This window comes from Oncorhynchus masou, chromosome 24 (assembly GCF_036934945.1).
Source record: "Oncorhynchus masou masou isolate Uvic2021 chromosome 24, UVic_Omas_1.1, whole genome shotgun sequence".
NCBI classification, from domain to species: domain Eukaryota; kingdom Metazoa; phylum Chordata; class Actinopteri; order Salmoniformes; family Salmonidae; genus Oncorhynchus; species Oncorhynchus masou.
Genome location: NC_088235.1, coordinates 4,137,616 through 4,156,244, shown reverse-complemented (window position 1 = coordinate 4,156,244; position 18,629 = coordinate 4,137,616). Strand labels below are relative to the sequence as shown.

Sequence of the window (18,629 nt, the reverse complement as noted above, 5' to 3'; positions counted from 1 at the left end):
CTTGTGTGGTTCCTTTGCCTTTTCAGTTCCAATTGGAATTTTAGATGTGTTTTTCTGCTCTCCTCTCATCCCTCTCTGAGCAATATGTATGTCTATCAATTTAATAACATCCATGACATGAAGAGACAGACAGTGAGATGGAGAGAGAGACAGACAGTGAGATGGAGAGAGAGAGATGAAGAGAGACAGACAGTGAGATGGAGAGAGACAGACAGTGAGAGAGAGAGATGGAGAGAGACAAACAGTGAGATGGAGAGAGAGAGATGAAGAGAGACAGACAGTGAGATGGAGAGAGAGAGATGGAGAGAGACAGACAGTGAGATGGAGAGAGAGAGAGATGGAGACAGACAGACAGTGAGATGGAGAGAGAGAGAGATGGAGAGAGACAGACAGTGAGATAGAGAGCGAGATGGAGAGAGACAGACAGTGAGATGGAGGGTCTGCTATACAAACTGATGGAAAGTGGTGTTGGGGGTAAAACATACGACATCATAAAATCCATGTACACAAACAACAAGTGTGCGGTTAAAATTGGCAAAAAACACACAAATTTCTTCACACAGGGTCGTGGGGTTAGACAGGGATGCAGCTTAAGCCCCACCCTCTTCAACATATATATCAACGAATTGGCACGGGCGCTAGAAAAGTCTGCAGCACCCGGCCTCACCCTACTAGAATCTGAAGTCAAATGTCTGCTGTTTGCTGATGATCTGGTGCTTCTGTCACCAACCAAGGAGGGCCTACAGCAGCACCTAGATCTTATGCACAGATTCTGTCAGACCTGGGCCCTGACAGTAAATCTCAGTAAGACCAAAATAATGGTGTTCCAAAAAAGGTCCAGTCACCAGGACCACAAATACAAATTCCATCTAGACACTGTTGCCCTAGAACACACAAAAAACTATACATACCTTGGCCTAAACATCAGCGCCACAGGTAACTTCCACAAAGCTGTGAACGATCTGAGAGACAAGGCAAGAAGGGCATTCTATGCCATCAAAAGGAACATAAATTTCAACATACCAATTAGGATTTGGCTAAAAATACTTGAATCAGACATAGAGCCCATTGCCCTTTATGGTTGTGAGGTCTGGGGTCCGCTCACCAACCAAGACTTCACAAAATGGGACAAACACCAAATTGAGACTCTGCACGCAGAATTCTGCAAAAATATCCCCCGTGTACAACGTAGAACACCAAATAATGCATGCAGAGCAGAATTAGGCCGATATCCACTAATTATCAAAATCCAGAAAAGAGCTGTTAAATTCTATAACCACCTAAAAGTAAGCGATTCCCAAACCTTCCACAACAAAGCCATCACCTACAGAGAGATGAACCTGGAGAAGAGTCCCCTAAGCAAGCTGGTCCTGGGGCTCTGTTCACAAACACACCCTACAGAGCCCCATGACAGCAGCACAATTAGACCCAACCAAATCATGAAAAAACAAATAGATAATTACTTGACACATTGGAAAGAATTAACAAAAAAACAGAGCAAACTAGAATGCTATTTGGCCCTAAACAGAGAGTGTACAGCGGCAGAATACCTGACCACTGTGACTGACCCAAAATTAAGGAAAGCTTTGACTATGTACAGACTCAGCGAGCATAGCCTTGCTATTGAGAAAGGCCGCCGTAGGCAGACATGGCTCTCAAGAGAAGACAGGCTATGTGCTCACTGCCCACAAAATGAGGTGGAAACTGAGCTGCACTTCCTAACCTCCTGCCCAATGTATGACCATATTAGAGACACATATTTCCCTCAGATTACACAGATCCACAAAGAATTCGAAAACAAATCCAATTTTGAAAAACTCCCATATCTACTGGGTGAAATTCCACAGTGTGCCATCACAGCAGCAAGATTTGTGACCTGTTGCCACGAGAAAAGGGCAACCAGTGAAGAACACGCACCATTGTAAATACAACCCATATCTATGCTTATTTATTTTATCCTGTGTCCTTAACCATTTGTACATTGTAAAAACACTGTATATATATAATATGACATTTGTAATGTCTTTATTGTTTTGAAACTTCTGTATGTGTGATGTCTACTGTTAATTTTTATTGTTTATTTCACTTTATATATTATATACCTTACTTGCTTTGGCAATGTTAACACATGTTACCCATGCCAATAAAGCCCCTTGAATTGAATTGAATTGGAGAGAGAGATGAATAAAGACACAGTGAGATGGAGAGAGAGAGACAGTGAGATGGAGAGAGACACAGTGAGATGGAGAGAGACAGACAGTGAGATGAAGAGAGACAGTGAGATGGAGAGAGACTAAAGACTGATAGTGAGTGGAAGGGAGAGAGACAGTGAGATGGAGAGAGACAGTGAGATGGAGAGAGAGGTGAAGAGAGACACAGTGAGATGGAGAGAGAGATGGAGACAGACAGTGAGATGGGGAGAGAGATGAAGAGAGACAGTGAGATGGAGAGAGAGATGGAGATGGAGAGAGACAGACAGTGAGATGGAGAGAGAGATGAAGAGAGACACAGTGAGATGGAGAGAGAGATGGAGACAGACAGTGAGATGGAGAGAGAGATGAAGAGAGACAGACAGTGAGATGGAGAGAGACAGACAGTGAGATGGAGAGAGAGATGGAGAGACACAGTGAGATGGAGAGAGACAGACAGTGAGATGGAGAGAGACAGACAGTGAGATGGAGAGAGAGATGAAGAGAGAGACAGTGAGATGGAGAGAGACAGACAGTGAGAGATGGAGAGAGAGATGAAGAGAGAGACAGTGAGATGGAGAGAGAGGTGAAGAGAGACACAGTGAGATGGAGAGAGAGATGGAGACAGACAGTGAGATGGGGAGAGAGATGAAGAGAGACAGTGAGATGGAGAGAGAGATGGAGATGGAGAGAGACAGACAGTGAGATGGAGAGAGAGATGAAGAGAGACAGACAGTGAGATGGAGAGAGACAGACAGTGAGATGGAGAGAGAGATGGAGAGACACAGTGAGATGGAGAGAGACAGACAGTGAGATGGAGAGAGACAGACAGTGAGATGGAGAGAGAGATGAAGAGAGACAGTGAGATGGAGAGAGACTAAAGACTGATAGTGAGTGGAAGGGAGAGAGACAGTGAGATGGAGAGAGAGGTGAAGAGAGACACAGTGAGATGGAGAGAGAGATGGAGACAGACAGTGAGATGGGGAGAGAGATGAAGAGAGACAGTGAGATGGAGAGAGAGATGGAGATGGAGAGAGACAGACAGTGAGATGGAGAGAGAGATGAAGAGAGACAGACAGTGAGATGGAGAGAGACAGACAGTGAGATGGAGAGAGAGATGGAGAGACACAGTGAGATGGAGAGAGACAGACAGTGAGATGGAGAGAGAGATGAAGAGAGAGACAGTGAGATGGAGAGAGACAGACAGTGAGATGGAGAGAGAGATGAAGAGAGAGACAGTGAGATGGAGAGAGAGGTGAAGAGAGACACAGTGAGATGGAGAGAGAGATGGAGACAGACAGTGAGATGGGGAGAGAGATGAAGAGAGACAGTGAGATGGAGAGAGAGATGGAGACAGACAGTGAGATGGGGAGAGAGATGAAGAGAGACAGTGAGATGGAGAGAGAGATGGAGATGGAGAGAGACAGACAGTGAGATGGAGAGAGAGATGAAGAGAGACAGACAGTGAGATGGAGAGAGACAGACAGTGAGATGGAGAGAGAGATGGAGAGACACAGTGAGATGGAGAGAGACAGACAGTGAGATGGAGAGAGACAGACAGTGAGATGGAGAGAGAGATGAAGAGAGACAGTGAGATGGAGAGAGACAGACAGTGAGATGGAGAGAGAGATGAAGAGAGAGACAGTGAGATGGAGAGAGACAGACAGTGAGATGGAGAGAGACAGACAGTGAGATGGAGAGAGAGATGAAGAGAGAGACAGTGAGATGGAGAGAGACAGACAGTGAGATGGAGAGAGACAGACAGTGAGATGGAGAGAGAGATGAAGAGAGACAGACAGTGAGATGGAGAGAGACAGACAGTGAGATGGAGAGAGACAGACAGTGAGATGGAGAGAGACAGACAGTGAGATGGAGAGAGACAGACAGTGAGATGGAGAGAGACAGTGAGATGAAGAGAGACAGACAGTGAGATGGAGAGAGACAGACAGTGAGATGAAGAGAGAGACAGTTGTCTGGCAGACTCTTCATTTCTCCTGTGTGTTGTTCCCTATCTAGAATACTGACAAGACTTAGCTGCAGTCTTCAGTTATTATGCTGGATAGAGTTGACACACACACTCCCTCCCTCCCAACACACAGTTCCCCAAAGACAGTTATTTAACTAACAACTCCAGGCAGTGCTTCCAGGACACAAGACCGACGAGAGAGAAAGAAAAGTGAGCGAACGGGGAGAGAAAGAGAGAAGGCAGAATGGCTCGGGTGTCGTATCAACACAGCGAGGCAGCATGGAGGTCCTCTGTTCAGCGAGGCAGCATGGAGGTCCTCTGTTCAGCGAGGCAGCATGGAGGTCCTCTGTTCAGCGAGGCAGCATAGAGGTCCTCTGTTCAGCGAGGCAGCATAGAGGTCCTCTGTTCAGCGAGGCAGCATAGAGGTCCTCTGTTCAGCGAGGCAGCATAGAGGTCCTCTGTTCAGCGAGGCAGCATGGAGGTCCTCTGTTCAGCGAGGCAGCATGGAGGTCCTCTGTTCAGCGAGGCAGCATGGAGGTCCTCTGTTCAGCGAGGCAGCATAGAGGTCCTCTGTTCAGCGAGGCAGCATGGAGGTCCTCTGTTCAGCGAGGCAGCATAGAGGTCCTCTGTTCAGCGAGGCAGCATGGAGGTCCTCTGTTCAGTGAGGCAGCATAGAGGTCCTCTGTTCAGCGAGGCAGCATGGAGGTCCTCTGTTCAGCGAGGCAGCATGGAGGTCCTCTGTTCAGCGAGGCAGCATGGAGGTCCTCTGTTCAGCGAGGCAGCATGGAGGTCCTCTGTTCAGCGAGGCAGCATGGAGGTCCTCTGTTCAGCGAGGCAGCATGGAGGTCCTCTGTTCAGCGAGGCAGCATGGAGGTCCTCTGTTCAGCGAGGCAGCATGGAGGTCCTCTGTTCAGCGAGGCAGCATGGAGGTCCTCTGTTCAGCGAGGCAGCATGGAGGTCCTCTGTTCAGCGAGGCAGCATGGAGGTCCTCTGTTCAGCGAGGCAGCAAGGAGGTCCTCTGTTCAGCGAGGCAGCAAGGAGGTCCTCTGTTCAGCGAGGCAGCATAGAGGTCCTCTGTTCAGCGAGGCAGCAAGGAGGTCATCTGTTCTCTGACAGCAAGGCAGAGCTCTACACCTAGAGGAGAGAGATAGACCAGATGTGTCAGTGTTTAACACCTAGAGGAGAGAGACCAGATGTATCAGTGTTTTAGACCTAGAGGAGAGAGACCAGATGTATCAGTGTTTAACACCTAGAGGAGAGAGACTAGATGTATCAGTGTTTTACACCTAGAGGAGAGAGACCAGATGTATCAGTGTTTTACACCTAGAGGAGAGAGAGACCAGATGTATCAATGTTTTACACCTAGAGGAGAGAGACCAGATGTATCAGTGTTTTACACCTAGAGGAGAGAGAGACCAGATGTATCAGTGTTTTACACCAAGAGGAGAGAGAGAGACGAGATGTATTAGTGTTTTAGACCTAGAGGAGAGAGACCAGATGTATCAGTGTTCTACACCTAGAGGAGAGAGACCAGATGTATCAGTGTTTTACACCTAGAGGAGAGAGAGACCAAATGTATCAGTGTTTTACACCTAGAGGAGAGAGAGACCAGATGTATCAGTGTTTAACACCTAGAGGAGAGAGAGACCAGATGTATCAGTGTTTTACACCTAGAGGAGAGAGAGACCAGATGTATCAGTGTTTTACACCTAGAGGATAGAGAGACCAGATGTATCAGTGTTTAACACCTAGAGGAGAGAGAGACCAGATGTATCAGTGTTTTACACCTAGAGGAGAGAGAGACCAGCTGTATCAGTGTTTTACACCTAGAGGAGAAAGACCAGATGTATCAGTGTTTTACACCTAGAGGAGAGAGAGAGACCAGATGTATCAGTGTTTTAGACCTAGAGGAGAGAGAGACCAGATGAATCAGTGTTTTACACCAAGAGGAGAGAGAGACCAGATGTATCAGTGTTTAACACCTAGAGGAGAGAGACCAGATGTATCAGTGTTTAACACCTAGAGGAGAGAGAGACCAGATGTATCACTGTGTTTTACACCTAGAGTAGAGAGAGACCAGATGTATCACTGAGCTGCTGGCCTATCAGCTGCTGGCCTGTTAGCTTCTGGCCTATCAGCTGCTGGCCTGTTAGCTGCTGGCCTATCAGCTGCTGGCCTATCAGCTGCTGGCCTATCAGCTGCTGGCCTATTTTTCACTTCCAAGTTGTCACCCCACCACCCCTCTATGACATTTCATTATTTATTTCCATGTGTTGTGTGAACAGCGAACAACACACGACATCGGTCTTCTCTAGTTCCATTCCCATGATGCCTTTTGACCAGGGCTGGGGTGACATGGGCCCAGTTCCATATCGGCCCCTAGCTCCTACCTGTAAGCACTTTGGAAGATCAGAGCGGGTTTGGATTGGTATGGTAGTTTTACTAATGGGCCTTTATGCCATTATTCTCTCCAGCTGTCTAATGGTTTCAGATGTGGTGCCACTGGGAAGAGGCTGTGGGAAGTAGAGGGATGGTGACAGAATAGAATATGACTCCTTTATTAGACATTCCATCAGCACAAAACACCTTCAATCTATCCACCAGATTTTAACAAGTGTTTATCCCTGCCTCCCTACCTCCTGCCCTGCCTGCCTTCCTCCCTGCCTTCCTCCCACCCTGCCTCCCTACCTCTCACCCTCCCCTTTCTACTCTTTCTCTCTCCCTACCCTCCCTCCCTCTCCTCTCTCCCTCTCCTCTCTCCCTCTCCTCTCTCCCTCCCCTCTCTCTCTCCCTCCCCTCTCTCTCTCCCTCCCTCCCCTCTCACCCTCCCTCCCCTCTCTCCCTCCCTCCCTCTCTCTCTCTCCCTCCCTCTCTCTCTCTCTCCCTCCCTCCCCCTCTCACCCTCCCTCCCCTCTCTCCCTCCCTCCCCTCTCTCTCTCCCTCCCCTTTCTCTCTCCCTACCCTCCCTCCCTCTCCTCTCTCTCCTCTCTCCCTCTCCTCCCTCCCTCCCCTCTCACCCTCCCTCCCCTCTCTCCCTCCCTCCATCTCTCAGGAGTCTCCGTCAGGTCGTAGAAAGGCTTTGGCAAGCAGCAGCATCAACATGAAGCAGTATGCCAGCCCCATGCCCACACAGACTGACGTCAAGCTCAAGTTCAAGCCCCTCTCCAAGAAGGTGGTGTCTGCCACGCTACAGTTCTCCCTCTCCTGCATCTTCCTCCGTGAGGGCAAGGCCACGTAAGTCACACACACACACACACACACACACACACACACACACACACACACACACACACACACACACACACACACACACACACACACGGCAAAGCCACGTAAATATGCTCCCTTCACAAAAGTCAACCCCCCCCAAATCTAGCCCCCGTCTTCCTACTTCCCCTTCTGTTGTTCTCACCCTCCTCTCTCTCTCCCTCTCTTCTGTTGTTCTCACCCTCCTCTCTCTCCTTCTCTTCTGTTGTTCTCACCCTCCTCTCTCTCTCCCTCTCTTCTGTTGTTCTCACCCTCCTCTCTCTCCTTCTCTTCTGTTGTTCTCACCCTCCTCTCTCTCCTTCTCTTCTGTTGTTCTCACCCTCCTCTCTCTCTCCCTCTCTTCTGTTGTTCTCACCCTCCTCTCTCTCCCTCTCTTCTGTTGTTCTCACCCTCCTCTCTCTCCTTCTCTTCTGTTGTTCTCACCCTCCTCTCTCTCCCTCTTCTGTTGTTCTCACCCTCCTCTCTCTCTCCCTCTCTTCTGTTGTTCTCACCCTCCTCTCTCTCCCTCTTCTGTTGTTCTCACCCTCCTCTCTCTCTCCCTCTTCTGTTGTTCTCACCCTCCTCTCTCTCTCCCTCTCTTCTGTTGTTCTCACCCTCCTCTCTCTCTCTCTTCTGTTGTTCTCACCCTCCTCTCTCTCTCCCTCTCTTCTGTTGTTCTCACCCTCCTCTCTCTCCCTCTTCTGTTGTTCTCACCCTCCTCTCTCTCTCCCTCTCTCTTTTGTTGTTCTCACCCTCCTCTCTCCCCCTCTCTTTTGTTGTTCTCACCCTCTTTTCTCTCCCTCTCTTCTGTTGTTCTCCCCCTCCTCTCTCTCCTTCTCTTCTGTTGTTCTCCCCCTCCTCTCTCTCCTGCTCTACTGTTGTTCTCACCCTCCTCTCTCTCCCTCTTCTGTTGTTCTCACCCTCCTCTCTCTCTCCCTCTCTTCTGTTGTTCTTACCCTCCTCTCTCTCCCCCTCTCTTCTGTTGTACTCACCCTCCTCTCTCCCTCTCTCTCTTCTGTTGTACTCACCCTCCTCTCTCTCCATCTCTTCTGTTGTTGTCAACCCTCCTCTCTCTCCCTCTCTACTGTTGTTCTCACCCTCCTCTCTCTCTCCCTCTCTTCTGTTGTTCTCACCCTCCGCTCTCCCTCTCTTCTGTTGTTCTCACCCTCCTCTCTCTCTCTTCTGTTGTTCTCACCCTCCTCTCTCTCTCTCTTCTGTTGTTCTCACCCTCCTCTCTCTCTCCCTCTCTTCTGTTGTTCTCACCCTCCTCTCTCTCCCTCTCTTTTGTTGAGTGGATACAGTCTATACGTATTCCATGTCCTGCACTCGATAGAGAGACTAGATAGATAGACACTCGATAGAGAGACTAGATAGATAGACACTCTATAGAGAGCAACGGCAGAAGAAAGGAACAGAGAGTATTTGATTTCTGCTAACGTCCTCCTGCCGTCCACAATACAAACAGGACGATAATACCGGTCTCAGTGTGTAATACCAGTCTCAGTGTGTAATACCAGTCTCAGTGTCTAATACCAGTCAGCTAGAGGAGTCAACCTCTCGTCACCCTCAGCTTCAGAATGATATCTCTCATTCAATGGATCCATATTCTCTCCAGCATTCTCTCTCTCTCTCTGTTCTCTCTAGCTCTATTTCTATGCCCTCTCTCTCGCTCCCTCTCTCTCTCTCGCTCTATCTCTGTTCTCCTTCTCTGTTCTCTCTCTCTGTTCTCTCTCTCTGTTCTCTCTCTCTGTTCTCTCTCTCTCTGTTCTCTCTCTTTCTCTCCCTCTTTCTATGCTCTTTTTCTCCCTCTTTCTATGCTCTGACCTGCTGCTGTTGTCTGACCTGCTGCTGTTGTCTGACCTGCTGCTGTTTGACCCGTTGCTGCTGTTTGGCCCACTTCTGTCTCCTGGCCCGCTTCTGTCGTCTGGCCCGCTTCTGTCTCCTGGCCCGCTTTTGTCTCCTGGCCCGCTTCTGTCGTCTGGCCCGCTTCTGTCGTCTGGCTCGCTTCTGTCGTCTGGCCCGCTTCTGTCGTCTGGCCCGCTGCTGTCTCCTGGCCCGCTTCTGTCTCCTGGCCCGCTTCTGTCTCCTGGCCCGCTGCTGTCTCCTGGCCCGCTTCTGTCGTCTGGCCCGCTTCTGTCGTCTGGCCCGCTTCTGTCGTCTGGCCCGCTTCTGTCGTCTGGCCCGCTTCTGTCGTCTGGCCCGCTGCTTCGTCTGGCCCGCTGCTGTCTCCTGGCCTGCCGCCACAGAAAAGACCACTGTATTTATATATGAAGGAGAGAGAGAAATAGACGGGTGGGGGGAGATGGAGTGAGTGAGAGACAGGAGGAGAAAAAGAAAGCCAGGGAGAGAAAGGAGGGGGGAGGAAGGAGAGGGGGTGGAGGGGAGGAGAAAGGGAGAGAGATGGTGGTAGGGGAGAGAGGAATGGGTGCGAGAGCCAGGGAGAGAGAGAGGAGGGAGAGAGGTGGTGGTGGGGGAGAGGGAAGGAGGGAGAGGGGAAGGAGGGAGAGGGGAAGGAGTGCGAGAGCCAGGGAGGGAGAGAGAGAGAGTAGGGAGAGAGGTGGTGTGGGGAGAGAGGTGGTGGTGGGGAGAGCGAGAGGAGGGAGAGAGGTGGTGGTGGGGGAGAGGGAAGGAGGGAGAGGGGAAGGAGTGCGAGAGCCAGGGAGGGGGAGAGAGAGTAGGGAGAGAGGTGGTGTGGGGAGAGAGAGAGGAGGGAGAGAGGTGGTGGGAGGAAGGAGTGAGAGAGAGTTAATCCCAGAATGTTATCTATCTGGTGGTGTCTGGATGTGAAACCCCTCGGCAGAGTGTGTTTTCTCCTTGCCCCCTCATACACACACACACCCACAGAAATATACATGCATGCCCATACAGAAACATACAACTAAAACACACACACACACACACACACACACACACACACACACACACACACACACACACACACACACACACACACACACACACACACACGTGCACATTTTGTTTCCTCAGCAGCCGCCCCATGAAGGACACTATGCTTACAGACAGGAGAGGAGTACTCTCTCTCTCTGGTCCATCTCTCCCTTTCTCTCTCTGTTCGTGTCCATCTCTCCCTTTCTCTCTCTGTTCGTGTCCATCTCTCCCTTTCTCTCTCTGTCCGTGTCCATCTCTCCTTTTCTCTCTCTGTCATCCTCTCTCTCTCTGGTCCATCTCTCCCTTTTTCTCTCTGTCCGTGTCCATCTCTCCTTTTCTCTCTCTGGTCCATCTCTCCTTTTCTCTCTCTGTCATCCTCTCTCTCTCTGGTCCATCTCTCCCTTTCTCTCTCTGTCCGTGTCCATCTCTCCCTTTCTCTCTCTGGTCCATCTCTCCCTTTCTCTCTCTGTCCGTGTCCATCTCTCCCTTTCTCTCTCTGTCCGTGTCCATCTCTCCCTTTCTCACTCTCTCTGGTCCATCTCTCCCTTTCTCTCTCTGTCCGTGTCCATCTCTCCCTTTCTCACTCTCTCTGGTCCATCTCTCCCTTTCTCTCTCTGTCCGTGTCCATCTCTCCCTTTCTCTCTCTCTCTGGTCCATCTCTCCCTTTCTCTCTCTGTCCATGTCCATCTCTCCCTTTCTCACTCTCTCTGGTCCATCTCTCCCTTTCTCTCTCTGTCCGTGTCCATCTCTCCCTTTCTCTCTCTCTCTGGTCCATCTCTCCCTTTCTCTCTCTGTCATCCTCTCTGTCCGTGTCCATCTCTCCCTTTCTCTCTCTGTCCGTGTCCATCTCTCCCTTTCTCTCTCTGTCCGTGTCCATCTCTCCCTTTCTCACTCTCTCTGGTCCATCTCTCCCTTTCTCTCTCTGTCCGTGTCCATCTCTCCCTTTCTCTCTCTGTCCGTGTCCATCTCTCCCTTTCTCTCTCTGTCCGTGTCCATCTCTCCCTTTCTCACTCTCTCTGGTCCATCTCTCCCTTTCTCTCTCTGTCCGTGTCCATCTCTCCCTTTCTCTCTCTGTCCGTGTCCATCTCTCCCTTTCTCTCTCTGTCCGTGTCCATCTCTCCCTTTCTCTCTCTGTCATCCTCTCTCTGTCCGTGTCTCTCTCTCTGGTCCATCTCTCCCTTTCTCTCTCTGTCCATGTCTCTCTCTCACTTTCTCTCTCTGGTCCATCTCTCCCTTTCTCTCTCTGGTCCATCTCTCCCTTTCTCTCTCTGTCCATGTCTCTCTCTCACTTTCTCTCTCTGGTCCATCTCTCCCTTTCTCTCTCTGGTCCATCTCTCCCTTTCTCTCTCTGTCCATGTCTCTCTCTCACTTTCTCTCTCTGGTCCATCTCTCCCTTTCTCTCTCTGTCCATGTCTCTCTCTCACTTTCTCTCTCTGGTCCATCTCTCCCTTTCTCTCTCTGGTCCATCTCTCCCTTTCTCTCTCTGTCCATGTCTCTCTCTCACTTTCTCTCTCTGGTCCATCTCTCCCTTTCTCTCTCTGGTCCATCTCTCCCTTTCTCTCTCTGTCCATGTCTCTCTCTCACTTTCTCTCTCTGGTCCATCTCTCCCTTTCTCTCTCTGGTCCATCTCTCCCTTTCTCTCTCTGTCCATGTCTCTCTCTCACTTTCTCTCTCTGGTCCATCTCTCCCTTTCTCTCTCTGTCTCTCGCTCTGTCTGTGTCCATCTCTCCCTTTCTCTCTCTGTCATCCTCTCTCTGTCCGTGTCTCTCTCTCTGGTCCATCTCCCTTTCTCTCTCTTAATTTTCTCTGTTTCTCTTTCTCTCACCACTTCCTGTTTAATAACTCTATAGACAGGTCATGATATTCCCTGTTTAATAACACTATAGACAGGTCGTGATATTTCCTGTTTAATAACACTATAGACAGGTCATGATATTCCCTGTTTAATAACTCTATAGACAGGTCATGATATTCCCTGTTTAATAACTCTATAGACAGGTCATGATATTCCCTGTTTAATAACTCTATAGACAGGTCATGATATTCCCTGTTTAATAACTCTATAGACAGGTCATGATATTCCCTGTTTAATAACTCTATAGACAGGTCATGATATTCCCTGTTTAATAACTCTATAGACAGGTCATGATATTCCCTGTTTAATAACCCTCTATAGACAGGTCATGATATTCCCTGTTTAATAACTCTATAGACAGGTCGTGATATTCCCTGTTTAATAACTCTATAGACAGGTCATGGTATTCCCTGTTTAATAACACTATAGACAGGTCATGATATTCCCTGTTTAATAACTCTATAGACAGGTCGTGATATTCCCTGTTTAATAACTCTATAGACAGGTCATGATATTCCCTGTTTAATAACTCTATAGACAGGTCATGATATTCCCTGTTTAATAACTCTATAGACAGGTCATGATATTCCCTGTTTAATAACACTATAGACAGGTCATGATATTCCCTGTTTAATAACTCTATAGACAGGTCATGATATTCCCTGTTTAATAACTCTATAGACATGTCATGATATTCCCTGTTTAATAACTCTATAGACAGGTCATGATATTCCCTGTTTAATAACTCTATAGACAGGTCGTGATATTCCCTGTTTAATAACCCTCTATAGACAGGTCATGATATTCCCTGTTTAATAACTCTATAGACAGGTCATGATATTCCCTGTTTAATAACTCTATAGACAGGTCGTGATATTCCCTGTTTAATAACCCTCTATAGACAGGTCATGGTATACCCTGTTTAATAACTCTATAGACAGGTCATGATATTCCCTGTTTAATAACTCTATAGACAGGTCATGGTATTCCCTTTTTAATAACCCTCTATAGACAGGTCATGATATTCCCTGTTTAATAACACTATAGACAGGTCATGATATTCCCTGTTTAATAACTCTATAGACAGGTCATGATATTCCCTGTTTAATAACTCTATAGACAGGTCATGATATTCCCTGTTTAATAACTCTATAGACAGGTCATGGTATTCCCTGTTTAATAACCCTCTATAGACAGGTCATGATATTCCCTGTTTAATAACTCTATAGACAGGTCATGAGATTCCCTGTTTAATAACTCTATAGACAGGTTATGATATTCCCTGTTTAATAACTCTATATACAGGTCATGGTATTCCCTGTTTAATAACACTATAGACAGGTCGTGATATTCCCTGTTTAATAACTCTATAGACAGGTCATGATATTCCCTGTTTAATAACTCTATAGACAGGTCATGATATTCCCTGTTTAATAACTCTATAGACAGGTCATGATATTCCCTGTTTAATAACTCTATAGACAGGTCATGGTATTCCCTGTTTAATAACTCTATAGACAGGTCATGATATTCCCTGTTTAATAACCCTATAGACAGGTCATGATATTCCCTGTTTAATAACCCTATAGACAGGTCATGATATTCCCTGTTTAATAACTCTATAGACAGGTCATGATATTCCCTGTTTAATAACTCTATAGACAGGTCATGATATTCCCTGTTTAATAACTCTATAGACAGGTCATGATATTTCCTGTTTAATAACCCTCTATAGACAGGTCATGATATTCACTGTTTAATAACTCTATAGACAGGTCATGGTATTCCCTGTTTAATAACTCTATAGACAGGTCATGATATTCCCTGTTTAATAACTCTATAGACAGGTCATGATATTCCCTGTTTAATAACTCTATAGACAGGTCATGATATTCCCTGTTTAATAACTCTATAGACAGGTCATGATATTCCCTGTTTAATAACACTATAGACAGGTCATGATATTCCCTGTTTAATAACTCTATAGACAGGTCATGATATTCCCTGTTTAATAACTCTATAGACAGGTCATGGTATTTCCTGTTTAATAACTATAGACAGGTCATGATATTCCCTGTTTAATAACACTATAGACAGGTCATGGTATTCCCTGTTTAATAACTATAGACAGGTCATGATATTCCCTGTTTAATAACACTATAGACAGGTCATGGTATTCCCTGTTTAATAACTCTATAGACAGGTCATGATATTCCCTGTTTAATAACTCTATAGACAGGTCATGGTATTCCCTGTTTAATAACTCTATAGACAGGTCATGATATTCCCTGTTTAATAACACTATAGACAGGTCATGGTATTCCCTGTTTAATAACTCTATAGACAGGTCATGGTATTCCCTGTTTAATAACTCTATAGACAGGTCATGGTATTCCCTGTTTAATAACTCTATAGACAGGTCATGATCTTCCATGTTTAATAACACTATAGACAGGTCATGGTATTCCCTGTTTAATAACTCTATAGACAGGTCATGATATTCCCTGTTTAATAACTCTATAGACAGGTCATGGTATTCCCTGTTTAATAACTCTATAGACAGGTCATGATATTCCCTGTTTAATAACTCTATAGACAGGTCATGATATTCCCTGTTTAATAACACTATAGACAGGTCATGGTATTCCCTGTTTAATAACTCTATAGACAGGTCATGATATTCCCTGTTTAATAACTCTATAGACAGGTCATGGTATTCCCTGTTTAATAACTCTATAGACAGGTCATGAAATTCCCTGTTTAATAACTCTATAGACAGGTCATGATATTCCCTGTTTAATAACTCTATAGACAGGTCATGATATTCCCTGTTTAATAACTCTATAGACAGGTCATGGTATTCCCTGTTTAATAACTCTATAGACAGGTCATGAAATTCCCTGTTTAATAACTCTATAGACAGGTCATGATATTCCCTGTTTAATAACTCTATAGACAGGTCATGATATTCCCTGTTTAATAACTCTATAGACAGGTCATGATATTCCCTGTTTAATAACTCTATAGACAGGTCATGATATTCCCTGTTTAATAACTCTATAGACAGGTCATGATATTCCCTGTTTAATAACACTATAGACAGGTCATGGTATTCCCTGTTTAATAACTCTATAGACAGGTCATGGTATTCCCTGTTTAATAACTCTATAGACAGGTCATGTTATTCCCTGTTTAATAACTCTATAGACAGGTCATGATATTCCATGTTTAATAACACTATAGACAGGTCATGGTATTCCCTGTTTAATAACTCTATAGACAGGTCATGATATTCCCTGTTTAATAACTCTATAGACAGGTCATGGTATTCCCTGTTTAATAACTCTATAGACAGGTCATGATATTCCCTGTTTAATAACTCTATAGACAGGTCATGATATTCCCTGTTTAATAACACTATAGACAGGTCATGGTATTCCCTGTTTAATAACTCTATAGACAGGTCATGATATTCCCTGTTTAATAACTCTATAGACAGGTCATGGTATTCCCTGTTTAATAACTCTATAGACAGGTCATGAAATTCCCTGTTTAATAACTCTATAGACAGGTCATGATATTCCCTGTTTAATAACTCTATAGACAGGTCATGATATTCCCTGTTTAATAACTCTATAGACAGGTCGTGATATTCCCTGTTTAATAACTCTATAGACAGGTCGTGATATTCCCTGTTTAATAACTCTATAGACAGGTCATGGTATTCCCTGTTTAATAACTATAGACAGGTCATGATATTCCCTGTTTAATAACTCTATAGACAGGTCATGATATTCCCTGTTTAATAACTCTATAGACAGGTCATGATATTCCCTGTTTAATAACTCTATAGACAGGTCATGATATTCCCTGTTTAATAACTCTATAGACAGGTCATGATATTCCCTGTTTAATAACTCTATAGACAGGTCATGATATTCCCTGTTTAATAACTCTATAGACAGGTCATGATATTCCCTGTTTAATAACTCTATAGACAGGTCATGGTATTCACTGTTTAATAACTCTATAGACAGGTCATGGTATTCCCTGTTTAATAACTATAGACAGGTCATGATATTCCCTGTTTAATAACTCTATAGACAGGTCGTGATATTCCCTGTTTAATAACTATAGACAGGTCATGATATTCCCTGTTTAATAACTCTATAGACAGGTCATGGTATTCCCTGTTTAATAACTCTATAGACAGGTCATGGTATTCCCTGTTTAATAACTCTATAGACAGGTCATGATATTCCCTGTTTAATAACTCTATAGACAGGTCATGGTATTCCCTGTTTAATAACTCTATAGACAGGTCATGAAATTCCCTGTTTAATAACTCTATAGACAGGTCATGATATTCCCTGTTTAATAACTCTATAGACAGGTCATGATATTCCCTGTTTAATAACTCTATAGACAGGTCATGATATTCCCTGTTTAATAACTCTATAGACAGGTCATGATATTCCCTGTTTAATAACTCTATAGACAGGTCATGATATTCCCTGTTTAATAACACTATAGACAGGTCATGGTATTCCCTGTTTAATAACTCTATAGACAGGTCATGGTATTCCCTGTTTAATAACTCTATAGACAGGTCATGGTATTCCCTGTTTAATAACTCTATAGACAGGTCATGATATTCCATGTTTAATAACACTATAGACAGGTCATGGTATTCCCTGTTTAATAACTCTATAGACAGGTCATGATATTCCCTGTTTAATAACTCTATAGACAGGTCATGGTATTCCCTGTTTAATAACTCTATAGACAGGTCATGATATTCCCTGTTTAATAACTCTATAGACAGGTCATGATATTCCCTGTTTAATAACACTATAGACAGGTCATGGTATTCCCTGTTTAATAACTCTATAGACAGGTCATGATATTCCCTGTTTAATAACTCTATAGACAGGTCATGGTATTCCCTGTTTAATAACTCTATAGACAGGTCATGAAATTCCCTGTTTAATAACTCTATAGACAGGTCATGATATTCCCTGTTTAATAACTCTATAGACAGGTCATGATATTCCCTGTTTAATAACTCTATAGACAGGTCGTGATATTCCCTGTTTAATAACTCTATAGACAGGTCGTGATATTCCCTGTTTAATAACTCTATAGACAGGTCATGGTATTCCCTGTTTAATAACTATAGACAGGTCATGATATTCCCTGTTTAATAACTCTATAGACAGGTCATGATATTCCCTGTTTAATAACTCTATAGACAGGTCATGATATTCCCTGTTTAATAACTCTATAGACAGGTCATGATATTCCCTGTTTAATAACTCTATAGACAGGTCATGATATTCCCTGTTTAATAACTCTATAGACAGGTCATGATATTCCCTGTTTAATAACTCTATAGACAGGTCATGATATTCCCTGTTTAATAACTCTATAGACAGGTCATGGTATTCACTGTTTAATAACTCTATAGACAGGTCATGGTATTCCCTGTTTAATAACTATAGACAGGTCATGATATTCCCTGTTTAATAACTCTATAGACAGGTCGTGATATTCCCTGTTTAATAACTATAGACAGGTCATGATATTCCCTGTTTAATAACTCTATAGACAGGTCATGGTATTCCCTGTTTAATAACTCTATAGACAGGTCATGGTATTCCCTGTTTAATAACTCTATAGACAGGTCGTGATATTCCCTGTTTAATAACTCTATAGACAGGTCGTGATATTCCCTGTTTAATAACTCCATAGACAGGTCATGATATTCCCTGTTTAATAACTCTATAGACAGGTCATGGTATTCCCTGTTTAATAACTCTATAGACAGGCCATGGTATTCCCTGTTTAATAACTCTATAGACAGGCCATGGTATTCCCTGTTTAATAACTCTATAGACAGGTCATGATATTCCCTGTTTAATAACTCTATAGACAGGTCATGGTATTCCCTGTTTAATAACTCTATAGACAGGTCATGGTATTCCCTGTTTAATAACTATAGACAGGTCATGATATTCCCTGTTTAATAACTCTATAGACAGGTCATGGTATTCCCTGTTTAATAACTCTATAGACAGGTCATGGTATTCCCTGTTTAATAACTCTATAGACAGGTCATGATATTCCCTGTTTAATAACTCTATAGACAGGTCATGGTATTCCCTGTTTAATAACTCTATAGACAGGTCATGGTATTCCCTGTTTAATAACTCTATAGACAGGTCATGGTATTCCCTGTTTAATAACTCTATAGACAGGTCATGATATTCCCTGTTTAATAACTCTATAGACAGGTCATGATATTCCCTGTTTAATAACTCTATAGACAGGTCATGGTATTCCCTGTTTAATAACTCTATAGACAGGTCATGATATTCCCTGTTTAATAACACTATAGACAGGTCATGATATTCCCTGTTTAATAACTCTATAGACAGGTCATGGTATTCCCTGTTTAATAACTCTATAGACAGGTCATGATATT

The 18,629-nt window shown here is 44.6% G+C and overlaps 1 protein-coding gene across 1 annotated transcript in view; it reads left to right on the top strand.

Moving 5' to 3' along the window:
- LOC135513365 (EH domain-binding protein 1-like) overlaps nucleotides 1-18,629 on the top strand; it is a 311,950-nt gene that overhangs the window by 101,579 nt on the left and 191,742 nt on the right. The window contains exon 6 of the mRNA XM_064936292.1: nucleotides 7,208-7,389. Coding sequence (XP_064792364.1) covers nucleotides 7,208-7,389 — 182 coding nt within the window. The remainder of the gene's footprint in view (nucleotides 1-7,207; nucleotides 7,390-18,629) is intronic.